Source organism: Muntiacus reevesi, chromosome 2 (genome assembly GCF_963930625.1).
Source record: "Muntiacus reevesi chromosome 2, mMunRee1.1, whole genome shotgun sequence".
Taxonomy (NCBI): Eukaryota; Metazoa; Chordata; class Mammalia; order Artiodactyla; family Cervidae; genus Muntiacus; species Muntiacus reevesi.
Window position 1 is genome coordinate 71,540,943 of NC_089250.1, and position 13,061 is coordinate 71,554,003.

Genomic DNA, 13,061 nt, shown 5'->3' on the forward strand with positions numbered 1-13,061 from the left:
AATACGCTGCAGGGCTGGGCAAGGTTCTCTAGAAGGCTGTCCATGCTCTAAATCAGTGTCTAACACATCTTGCTGTTTCTCCCGTAATCAGGATTCATGGGTTCAGAAATCAAGAGGTAGAGATGGAGGGGCATGTCCCACTGTGACTCCTAGGGAGCCACTAGCAAGAGTTACCTTCTCGTCCCCTTGGCTTTGTGCACTGTTGGCCTAGAGGTGTTAGTTCTGGAGGGAGGAACGTTTCCGCTAGGTGACACAGCAGTGATCCCACTGAACTGAAAATTGAAACTACCATCTGGGTGTGGCCTAAATAAATAAATAAAATAGGGCTTCCCTGGTGGCGCAGTGGTTAAGAATCCTCCTGCCAGTGTGGAGGATATGGGTTCGATCCCTGGTCTGGGAGGATTCCACATGCTGCAGAACAACTAAGCCCGTGTACCGGCAACTACTGAGTCCACACTCCAGAGAGTGAGACGCAGCTACTGAAGCCCCTGGGCCCAGCGCCTGTGCTCTGCAACAAGAGAAGCACGGCAGTGAGAAGCCCATGTCCCACAGTGAAGGGTAGCCCCAGCTCGCTGCACCTGGAGAAAGGCCTGACAGCAATGAAGACCCAGGGCAACCAACAATTTAAAAAATCATAATAAATAAAGTAAAACTACCATCTGACTACTTTGGGTTCCTCATGTCTACAACAGGTAGAGAAGAGAGGTATGGTGTTGGCTGGAGTGGTTGATCATGACTACCAGGGAAAATTAGACTACTGCTCCACACGGAAGGTGTGGAAGTGTGTGTCTGGAATATAGGCGATCCCACAGAGACTTGGTAATATTTTATATTTTACTCTGCAATTAAGTCATTGATTGATGAAGACAAAGGACTATAGAAGGACAGTGGGAGAAAGTTACTGTAAATACCGGCTCCAACTATGTGACCAGTTACAGGTGTGAGGCCTGTAATAGTCTTGACATTTCCTCCTTATTTTGCTATGAACCCATGTGTGCATATTGTCTTTCTTTTCTTTCTTTCCCTCTCGTTACCTTATCATGTAACATAAGATGACTTGACTGTAGTATTTATGTATTGTTAATTTTAACATCATAGTGCTTAAGTTACTGGATATGAAGGAGGAAAGTAAATATCACTCAAGGGCTCTACTTCCTCTTCTGGGGAAGGAGTTAGTGTGTTTTGGGTCCTATACAGGATAATTGTATCCTGTCTGGCAGGATTATGAACCTGTCATTATCATTACTTGAAGATTAAGTACGATTTAAGGAGATCTGTATGGATGCTCAGTCGACTTGTAATGGTTAATTTTATGTGTCAGCTTGACTGACCATGAAATGCACAGGTGAAGCATTGTTTCTAGGCGTGTCTGTGGCAAGGTATCCAGATTAGATTAACATTTGAATCTGTGCACTCAGTAAAGTGAATTGCTCTCCTCAGTGTGTGTGGGCATCATCCAAACTGTTGAGGGCCCAGTAGGACAAAAGGTGAAGGGAGGAGGAATTTATACCTTTTTCCTGCCTCTCTGCATGAGATGGGAGAAGGCAAGGGCACCCCACTCCAGTATTCTTGCCTGGAAAATTCCATGGACAGAGAAGCCTGGTAGGTTGCAGTCCATGGTATCACTAAGAGTCAGACATGACTGAGCGACTTCACTTTCACGCATTGGAGAAGGAAATGGCAACCCACTCCAGTGTTCTTGCTTGGAGAATCCCAGGGATGGGGGAGCCTGGTGGGCTGTCGTCTATGGGGTCGCACAGAGTTTGACATGACTGAAGCAACTTAGCAGCAGCAGCAGCTGCATGAGATGGGACATCTCACCTCTATGTCTCCTGCCCTTGAGTAAAATTTACACCATCAACTCTTAGGTCTTCAGACCTAAACTGCATTATACCACTGATTTTCTTGGGTCTTCATTTTACAGATGGCAGATTATAGGACTTAACCTCCATAACTGCATGAGCTAATTTGTCATAACAATAAATAAATACACACACATATATGTATTGCTATGAATATCATGGCATCCAGTCCCATCACTTCATGGCAAATAGATGGGGAAACAGTTGCTGACTTTATTTTTCTGGGCTCTAAAATCACTGCAGATGGTGATTGCAGCCATGAAATTAAAAAACACTTACTCCTTGGAAGGAAAGTTATGACCAACCTAGACAGCATATTAAAAAGCAGAGACATTACTTTGCCAACAAAGTTCCATCTAGTCAAGGCTATGGTTTTTCAAGTGGTCATGTATGGATGTGAGAGTTGGATTATAAAGAAAGCTGAGCACTGAAGAATTGATGCTTTTGAACTGTGGTGTTGGAGAAGACTCTTGAGAGTCCCTTGGACTGCAAAGAGATCCAACTAGTCCATCCTAAAAGAGATCAGTCCTGGGTGTTCATTGGAGGGACTGATGTTGAAGCTGAAACGCCAATCCTTTGGCCATCTGATGCAAAGAGCTGACTCACTGGAAAAGACCTGATGCTGGGAAAGATTGAGGGCAGGGGGAGAAGGAGACGACAGAGGATGAGATGGTTGGATGGCATCACTGACTCAATGGGCATGGGTTTGGGTGGACTCTGGGAGTTGGTGATGGACAGGGAGGCCTGGCGTGCTGTAGTCCATGGGGTCACAAAGAGTCGGACACGACTGAGCGACTGAACTGAACTAATACATATATATATCTCCTATTGGTCCTACCGGTTCTATTTCCCTCAGGGTAGAACCCTAATGTCGTTCAGTTTCGCAGTCATGTCCGACTCTTTTGCAACCCCACGTACTGTAACCCTCCTGGACTGAATCCTTTGTCCAGGTGGATTCTTTACCACTGAGCCACCTGGGAAGCTAGAAGCCTAGTACTCTATGTTAAAAATTACTATTAAACTCAGTGAAAGTTGTCAGTGTGGACTTAAAAACAAAAATTGCTACTGATGAATCTACTTGCAGGACAGCAATGGAGACACAGGCATAAACAACAGGCTATGGACACAGTGAGGGAAAGAGAAGGAGGGAGGAATTGAGAGAGTAACATTGAAACGTATACATTACGTGTGTAAAACAAATAGCCAGTGCGAATTTGCTATTCGAGGTGGGGAACTCAAACATGGTGGTCTGTGACAACCTAGAGGGGTGAGGTGGGGTGGGAGGTGGGAGGGAGATTCACGAGGGAAGGGTAATAATATTTTGATATGTGGTCTGGCTAGCCTCCATTCTTACACTTTTTAAAAATGTTACCTTTATACTAATATATGAGCTGTAGGATAACTTTGCCAAGTTGTTTTTAAAGACCATATTGGGGGTTTTATTGCAGTTTTATTGAATTTATAAATGCGTTTTTAAAGAGTTGCAATCTTTACCTTATTGAGTCTTTCCAAACACAAACATTAATTCTCCATTTATTCAGTTCTTATTTTAAACCTTCAATAAAATTCTTTTTTTTTTCTTTTTAATCCATGATGTTCTGACGTAATTTTTAGATTTGTTCCTAGGAATATTGTAGGGTTTGCTTCTTGGGATTATTTATGTCTACTTTTATTACTTCTACTGATTTTGGGTAATGTAGAGAAATGCCATAGAATTTTGTATTGACTTTATACTGCACAATTCCAATGAAACGAAATGTCATCCATTATATTGAAAGCCTTAAATTGTTATGTAGGAAATGATATTGTCTGCCAATATTAACAATAAGCTTTCTCTCATCATTCTTACACATTTTATTCCTTTATCTCATTGCATAGTTTTGTATATCTCATACACTGTTAAAAAATAGTGGTGACTCATTCTATTTATGACTTTAATGACAATACATCTGAAAATTCAACTTAATGTAAGTTTTGCTACAAAGTTTGTCTTTTTTTTTCCTTTTTTGGATTAATTTCTATCCTTTCATTTCCTTTTTTTAAAAAAATATTTTGACTGTGCTGTGCAGCACGTGGCATCTTAGTTACTCAACCAGGAATGGAGCCTACGCCCCTTGCACTGGAAGCTCAGAGTCTTAACCACTTGACCACCAAGGGGAACCCCCACTTCCATTCCTAATTTTATCGAAGAATTCACATTTCAGTTTTAGGAGAGCTGTTTAAAATTTACTGAATTCCGTTGAGCATTTTGTTTAAGATGTTTCCATCTTTGTTCAGAGCAGACAAAATTGGCACATAATTATTTTTTCTTCTCCAGGTCAGAGTATTTGGTTGTAGTATCAAATTTTTACTAACCTCAGCAAATTTGTCGTTTATGACTACATAACAAATTGTCCCAAAACAGCATCTTAAAACCATTAACATCATCTCGCAGTCTGAGAATTAAGGTTTACTGAAATCCTCTGGGAGTTTGTGATGGACAGGGAGGCCTGGCGTGCTGCGATTCATGGGCTCGCAATGAGTCGGACGCAACTGAGCGACTGAACTGAACTGAACTGAACTGAAATCCTCATGTGTCTTCTTGAAAGCAATAGATAAAAGTCATGAATATATGCTGACATGGTTGAAATAAAGAAATCTTCATAGATACCCAAGGAAAGTATGTGTAACCCTTCCCTGAAACGTCATATAATTAAGGTATATCCATCCATTTTGTAGACCATAAATAATTACTGTTTTGTAAACTATAAAAATCACATTTCTCAGATCATATTATCAAAAGAACAAGAAAGTCTGAATGCTTGTAATTCGTAGTTTGACCAATACAATTTTGACCAAGGATTATACAGTGGATTTTTGGAAGACTTTATATTTAGACTTTGTGCAAACTTATTATATGTTAATTAATAAAACTGAGTGGTTTTGAGTATGTAAAACGATGTGTAAGTGATGAAGTGTTAACCCACCACCAACATTAACATTAACCAGCATTGTCATCTCCCACCTTGTTTAATGTGAATAATCGATGATAACAATAAAATATTTGGTAACAGAAAAAAGCATCCAGGATCATCTTGGCCGGATGGTTCTGGCCTGGGGTCTCTCACAGGTTATAATCAAACTGTTTGCCAGTTTGAAACAAGACTAGATGGAGACTAAAAAATCTACTTCTAAGTTGCTCACATGACGGCGGACCTTGTTTCCACAGAGGCTGTTGACCAGAGGCATTAGTTCCTTTGGGACCACTCCACAGATGGCTGAATGCCCTCATGGTGTGCCAGCCGAGTTCTGCCTTAGTAGATGATTGAGAAGAGCACAGCCTCCCAAAATGGAAACTAATCTCTTTTAATGATCTAATCTCATAAAGACATAATGATCTATCACTCTGCAACGCTTTATTTGTCACACAAACCAACTGTGCAAAAATGTGGGAGGGGACCACACTAGGGTGTGAATACCAAGAGGTGAGGATCATTGGAAGTCAACTTGGAGGGTGGCTAAAATGAATAAAATAAAATATATGAAATTAACACGAAATGAATGGCTCATTAAATGAATTCAGTGGCTCTTCTCCTTTTCCCTCATCTCTGAAACGGTGAATTTAATACATGCAGTTGTTGCTCTTAGCATATTGGTTCAAATAGTATGGACTATTTTTTTCGACCTGTGACATTTTTCAGGAGAGGATTGACTTACAATTTGGCTTTATCTTTGTAAGAAAATCATTATCTAATTAAGTTCTCTGTTTACTTTAGAATCCATAGAGCACAGAAAAATGTGTAGCAAAGTTCCCTGCTTGGCCCTAGCTCTAGGAATTCCAGCTGTTATTACTTTCCGCTCCACTGAGTCGAGAACAATATCACCCTCCTGTGTTTCTGGCCAAGAATGTATCCTCCACGTGACCTACCATGACAATATTCCTATTGTTGGGGAAGGCAGTCTCAAGCATGCATCCCCCACTGCAGAAGAAGGGGCCTTGGACCTGAAATATGATACTTGCTTACCAAGAGATAAACAGTCCACATAGCCTGTGCCAGACTTCCTGCCATGTGTAGAAATATCTTCCCTTGTTTCAGCCTCAACACATGCTCCTTCATTTTGTGTCAGTGTGTGCCCTTGGGCATCTGGTCAACCCCACAGCTGTATCTGTCCTCAACAGGGAAAGAACGGGGTGGAGTCCCTTTACTGTGACATGAGAGGAGTGCATGTAGGTAAATTGACCAGTGTCAGCTGCCAGGAGAAACTCCCTGGCCATGGGAGATCAAACTCCACTGTGGAAGTGTCTTATGGGGTTGAAGCATTGTTTCACCCAATGCTTGATTATGTTTTTGCTTTCCTTGGAGACTCTGATACCAATATATTGGGTTGGCAAAAAAAATCGGGTGTTTTTTTTGCAGGATGTTATGGAAAAATGTGAATAAAATGTTTTGGTCAACCCAATACAATGAACAGACAGAAGTGTTTGGAGTCCTCCCGCAGGACTGATAATCAGTTCATGTAGTTCTGCTCAACACTTATTTTAAGACAGAAGAAGCCATGTCTTGGGGGAGAGAAGAAATGAAAGAGGCTCAAGATCACTGCAGAAGGCAAGTATCCACCATTTTTTGAGAGCCTGCACTGGCCCTGTAACATTGCTATTCATTTTGCATTGCACATCCCAAAGCTCTATACACTGTGAGAAACTGATTTTTAACACCACTTTGCAAGTTAAGAGATTAAGATGTTAGAGATAAAGTTGTTTGTCCCAAATCACAGAGTTGAGTCCTTTCAGAACTATGATGTGAAATCATGACTGTCTAGCTCTTAAGCCTCTTTCTTCCACTCCATATCTGTAGGAGGGAGGCCTCTCATCCAGATATTTCCTCATCAGCACCCACCCAACTCATCCTCCCCAATGTACCACAGAAGCAGGATATACAGAGAGAAACATACTCATTTTATTTATTGACAAGTCAACAAGCATTTGTTGGCTTCTTCTGCAAAGAAGATATTGGTGTTAGAACCAAGTCTTCACCACAGAGTGATCCAAGCCTGGGCGTAGAAATGGAATTCCCACACCATACAGAGTAGGAATCCAGAGACTCTCCAAATGGCAGGAATCAGGCTGGGAGAGAAAATGAGATCAGGGCTTCAATATCGGAACCAGCTGAGTCATCTTCACATTCTGCCCCCCAAGAAATCCCTTGAGATAGAGAAAATAGCAAGGTACTGATAGAGTTGAATGAGTCTTGGTATCAGGAGGCTGAGTACAAGCCTCTATTTTACTAGAAAACTCTATAAAGTCAGAGCCTTGAGCTGGATTATCCTCAAAATCCACTGGTCCCTTGGGCTTTTACCCTAAACAACATCCTGGAAATAACCTTAATAACACATACTGAGTGCATAGTACTTTTGGCAATGCACTTTCAAGTGCAGTATATCCATTTTACATATAAGGAAGCTGAGACTCAGTTACTTGCCCGGGGCCCTTACTCAGAAGGGCTGCGATAGAATCAAAGCCAAGAGCTATCCTGTGGAAATTCTTGCCCCTGGGAGAAAGGGCTCTTGAAGACCACAGAGTCTGGCAGAAACTCTGCTTGGGCTTGGGATCAGGAGTCCCCTGTTCATATGCTGGGAACTTCAGAGGGTTGAGACAGAGAAAGTTGGAGGGAGGGAGGTCAGCCTGCCCCACCCCTCCTTACCTTTCACAGGGAAAAGGCAGACTTTCCCACACATGGCCCTGCAGCACTTTAAAGGACCTACACACTGGTCGTCTGTCTCACAGTGATTGAGGGGGATTAACATCAGACATTGGCCATGGACCATTGGACACGTCCCAGGCTTCTTCTTAACTGGAGAGAGTAGAGTCATGGATTAGAAGGCTTAGGCCTTCCACATCACCCCCGGTACTTCTGGGCCCCAGCCCCTGCCCTAGCCTGAGCAGAGAGAATCCCCCCCCCCCCTCTCCATGACCTCCATGTCCTTTCTGAGGCCAGGAAATACCTCCTGAACACAGGATCTGGTTCTCCTCTGACATTAAACCCTCAGTCAACGCAGGTGGCCAGTTGTCCAGTGCTGAGTGGTTGGGTGGCTGCCCACTGCCTGGTTATCTGAATGACCAGATGACTCTTACCTGCAAAACTGACCTCTTGGCAGACTGGCTGCTTTACCAGCCAAGTGGGTAACCTCCTGTCTGGGGCTGGATGACTTCCTGACAAACTTGGCTCAACAATTCTTGGCAAGGAGGAGGCCTGGCAGGATCCACCCCCCATCTCCCCAAGGCTGTGTCCTTCGTTCCACTCCTCCCTACCAGCTCCTCCACCTTCTCACCTGGGTGTGTGACATTGACAGGGTCCAGACATTTGGTTCCGCAAGTGTCGAGGCAGCATTTCTTCTTGTGTGGACACTGCCAGTCACTACTGCACTTGGGTTTCTCATCTCCAAGGCACTGCGCAGGTTTTCTAGGAGGGCAGGCCCCAGCTTTCAAAGCTTTTGAAGAGAAGAAGTTCAAGAGTTTGGGAGGAGGCTGGGTGTTGCGTAGGCCCTCACAGCTCCTGGACAAAGCACGGCTCTCCAGCAGTGACCCTCACCCAGGTGACTGTCCACAAAGTCCGAAGGGAAGTCCCCGTCTGGACAAGTTTGATGAAATCACACACATGGTCAGGAGAAAGGCATAGGGCTCCCAGCCAAGGTTTCTGGCTTCAGACAAAAGCAAAGGCTACACATGGAGCAAGCAAGGCTGAGGGGAATGGAGATGGAGGGAACTAAACAGAGATAAACGGAACTGACAGGGGAGGAGAGCTAGAGCCAGAGGCATGAAAACAGATTAATGGAAAGAATCAGCAAGAGTCAGACTGATTACTGGAGAACCAGAAACTAGGAAATAAGGGGGAGAGAGAGAGAGGAATAAGAACAGGAACGGAGTGAGACCTGGGCTGACAGATGGCAAAGTAAAAGAAGAATTTTCAGATGCTCAGAAGCCCGCACAGAGACCCTGGAGCCCAGGTGGACATGAACACACTCCCAGGGACATCTGAAGCTAAGCTCAGAGTTCACAGTCTAGAGAAGCGGACATCCCCACACCACCTCTGACGTTGCAGCCAAGATGGTACCAGGGTATCTCCAACTCACCATTTTCAGCACCTTCCACAGCCCAAAGAGCCAGGGTTCCCAGGGCAAGAAGCACGAAGGGGAAGAGGCCGCTGAGCTTCATGGTGAGGGCAGGGGCGATGCTGAGGCCAGACCTCCCAATTTATACCTTCACTAGTGGGTGTGGCCTCACCAGCATTTCCTTGGCCCCTCCCAGCTTCCATGGCATAAACAGGAAGCTTGATACCAGAGAGACAGTGGCTCATTCCTGTCCCCGGCAAGACTTCAAGGCCACCGGAATAACTGCCAGGGAAGAAACAGAGTAGAGGCTGGCCTGGGAGATGTCGGCAGGCTTATGAGGAAACTCAGGTGTCCATGTGAACCCTGAACATTGCGGGGGCCCCAGGTCCCTGAGCCTTGTTAGTGGAGATGTGGTTAAAAGGTCAACTGCAAGGATGCTATTTAGTCCTGGATTCTCAGCTAAGATGTTGGGAAATGCACCCCTAGTTCTCCCACTCCTGGACTCCCAGGGAATTGTGAAACTCTCTACTGATGGCTCAATGCAGTTTCTTTCTCATATTTCAGATAACATTGAGACAAGCTGGGATCTGGGAACTGGGACCCGTTTCTCAGTGCTTGCACCTGGACTAACGGCTCCTGAGCAACAGAATACAAAGAATCTCTAAGGGACTAAAAATAACTGCACGCATGGGCAGTTGGGGCAAATTATGAACAACAAGATACAAAAAGTTCAAAAACCCAACTGCCACTTCTGAGATGTGGGAGCAAAAACAGGGTACTACACATGCAGTCTGCACACAGCACTGCCAAGGCCGCGGGCAGACCACTCAAGCCACCCCTCCAGCCCCCTGGACTCATCCCCACCCTCACTCCACATAAAGGGCCAGCTGGCCAGCCCCCCAAGCAAGTGAGCAAGGGAAACTGTTACTTGTTTTTGCTCCCTGGTGTCCCAGTAATGCCTTACCTCAATTAAGAAATCTTGTCTGACCTCTTATCGATTTCCATCGATTAAAAGATTCCAAGAACCCAGGTGGGTCACAACAAATCCTTCAGCTAAGAGATATTGATCTCCACGCCATCCCCCCCTACCCTAGCCCAATATTCATACCATTATGTCTTCAGTGCCTATTCCATGTCTGGACATGGAAGGTGCTCATAAACAGTTGTCACATAAAAGATACAGAAGAAAGAGCTCTGCTTCCAACAAATCTCTTTGGAGCTCAGTTTTCCTGACTGTGAAATGGGATGATTCTAACAAATCAGGCTTCTCAGAGAGTTGTGAGGTTATGGGTGTGGAAGGACTCTGAAAAGAATAAGTGAGTGGTTTCCCTTACGACTGAACAGAAATCAATCTGAGCTAAGGGCCGAAGCAGCTCACCAGTCACTATAATCAACACTTAGTTATAGTGTGTAATTTGAGATGTTAGAGGAATGCTTCCTACCCCCAAATCCCCTACAAATTTCATGCCACAACAAAAAATGATGGCTTCCAACTGGCAAAGCCTATTTTGTGTGCTACCCTTTCTGAATAGATTGCTTCTTTAAAAAAACTTTTTTAGACATGTTTATTTATTCATTTTTGGTTGTGCTGGGTCTTCACTGCTGCATGGGCTTTTCTGTAGTTGCAGCAAGCGGGTGCTACTGTCTGTGGTGCATGGGCTTCTCATTGCAGTGACTTCTCTTGTTGTGGAGCACCAGCTCTGGGGTGGACGGCCTTCATGGGCTAGCAGTTGTGGCTCCTGGGCTCTGGAGCACAGGCTCGGTAGCTGTGGTGTGTGGGCTTAGTTGCTCTGTTGTATGTGTGATCTTCCCAGATCAGGGATTGAACCCATGTCTCCTGCATTTTAGGCGGATTCTTTAGCATGGAGCCACCAGGGAAGCCCTGAATAGATGACTTCTAATTATCAAGGGTGTGATCATTCTGTCTAGAACCCGAGCCAAATTTGTCTCACTGCAAAACCCAAACCCTTGCCTCATTATCATGTAACCTCTTGATGCTTGGAAGTTCCCCATTCACTCCTCAAAGTAACAGTTTGTGGAAATTCAAATAGACACAGGAGTCTTGCATTGCCAAGCTCCATGTGAACTAATTTGTAAAATATCCTCTGACTAGACAGGCAGTTGATCCCTCTATGCAGAAGTCACTCGATGATTTAAATTTTGGTGGGGGACTTCCCTGGTGGTCCAGTGGTTAAAAATCCACCTTCTAATGCAGGGGATGAAGACCCAGTGCACTTTAAAGAAAAATGGTGGGAAAAGAAAGAAGAAAATAAAAATGCACCAGAGAGCTACGATGTGGGGGCTTTCACTCCTGGCTGGCGCACTCAGTATGGCAAGTGAGAGATGGAGCATCTGACTTCCACCGGTGGGTAACACCACAGTTGGGTCAAAGAGCCTGGCTTAGGTTCAGGACTCAAGTTCTCACTTAAACCACCCTGGGGACTATTTGAGTCTTCTTACTCCGGGACAAGAGTGACAGAATTGGCCAGACTTCCCTCTCTCTGTTTCTTCCTTTTTACCTCAGTGTCACACTCAAGAGAGTATCTGCAGTTTTCTAAATATTTGCCTCATAAAGCGTGAAAGAGAGGCACTTCCCTGGTGGTCCAGGGGTTAAGAAACTGAGCTTCTACTGCAGTGGGCAAGGGTTCCATTCCTGGTCAGGGAATTAAGACTCAGGCTGCACAGCATGGCCAGAAGGAGAGAGAAAGAGTGAAAGGGGGAATGCTCCAGCTAGAGTTCTCTGTGATTGATTATAAAAAGCCAACTCCTTTCTCATCAGAAGAGTTCTGTGATCAATTAGCAATGTCTGCCACGGACGCTATGTGAGGGTTATGACATTGTCTGATCATTTCTGTCCTTTGTACGTGTGGTTCTAAGTGTTTAAATCATAGACTGTTGGGAATTCCCTGGTGGTTTGGTGGTTAGGACTCTGTGCTCTCACTGCAGGGACTGAGGATTTGATTACAGTTTGGGGAAATAAGATTCTGGAAACCATACAGAGTGGCATATATATATTATATATGATATATATATATATATCAATCATGGACTGTTAAGATTAAAAGGGATTCAAAGGTCATACAGACCAGTGCTCAGCAAGCTGTAGCCTAGAGACTAAATCCAGACAGCTGTTATTTTTCTAAATGACTTTTTATTGGAACACAGACACACACTCATCTGTGTATTGTCTGAGGCTACTTTCTGAGGTTGTATAGTTGTGGCAGAGACTCAAATTAGTCTTTAGACAAAGCCAATGTTTACTCTCAGTCCTTCACAGAATATGTTTGCTGCCTCCTGATCCAGACCCAATCTCCCCCTGGGAGCAGGAGACTGAGGCCCTCAAGAGAAGGTACAAGCCTGAAGCTGCATAATGAGTGAATTACACGACACCAGATTGAGTCTTTCTAAAACTGGTTACTCCCATGCTGATCCCCGGAACGTATTTGGTAATGATAATGGGTGGACACTCATCCATCCAAGCCCGATCTCAACCCAAGATTGATTCCCTGAGCCTACCTCTCACACCCTCTATAAGCGAAGTGAAATCACTCAGTCGTGTCTGACTCTTTGCAACCCTGTGGACTGTAGCCCACCAGGCTCCTTTGTCCATGGGATTCTCCAGGCAAGAATACTGGAGTGGGTTGCCATTTCCTTCTCTAGGGGATCTTCCCGACCGAGGGATTGAACCCAGGTCTCCCATATTGCAGGCAGACGCTTTAACCTCTGAGCCACCAGGGAAGCCCACACCCTCTATAGTCTTCTATAAATACTATAGACTCATTCATTCATTCAGTTCATTCACACAAAAATCATTTAACGAATTCTTACTGCGAGCTGGGCTCTCAGGCTGCAATCAAGAAGATACACACAGTCAATACCATGTGGTTGCTAAGAACTTAGACTTCACAACATTATAAATCAATTATACTTCAATAAAATAAATATTTAAAAGTGTAAATCAACTATACTTCAATAGATAAATAAATTAAAAAATTACAGATCAACTATACTTCAATAAAATATAAATTTTTTAAAAAAGAACCTTGGGACTTCCTTGGTGGTCTAGTGGTAAAGACTCCACTCTTCCACTGCAGGGGGCACAGGTTCAAT

The 13,061-nt window shown here is 44.2% G+C and overlaps 1 protein-coding gene across 1 annotated transcript; it reads right to left on the reverse strand.

The window, feature by feature from the left end:
- Window positions 1-6,833: 6,833 nt before the first annotated feature.
- LOC136158013 (antileukoproteinase) lies at window positions 6,834-9,055 on the reverse strand. Its single transcript, XM_065919798.1, has 4 exons — window positions 8,973-9,055; window positions 8,172-8,330; window positions 7,544-7,693; window positions 6,834-6,966 (listed from the first exon to the last, which is right to left on the reverse strand). The coding sequence occupies exons 1-4, from the start codon at window positions 9,052-9,054 to the stop codon at window positions 6,962-6,964; spliced, it is 396 nt and encodes a 131-aa protein (XP_065775870.1). The 5' UTR covers window position 9,055; the 3' UTR covers window positions 6,834-6,961.
- Window positions 9,056-13,061: the final 4,006 nt, after the last annotated feature.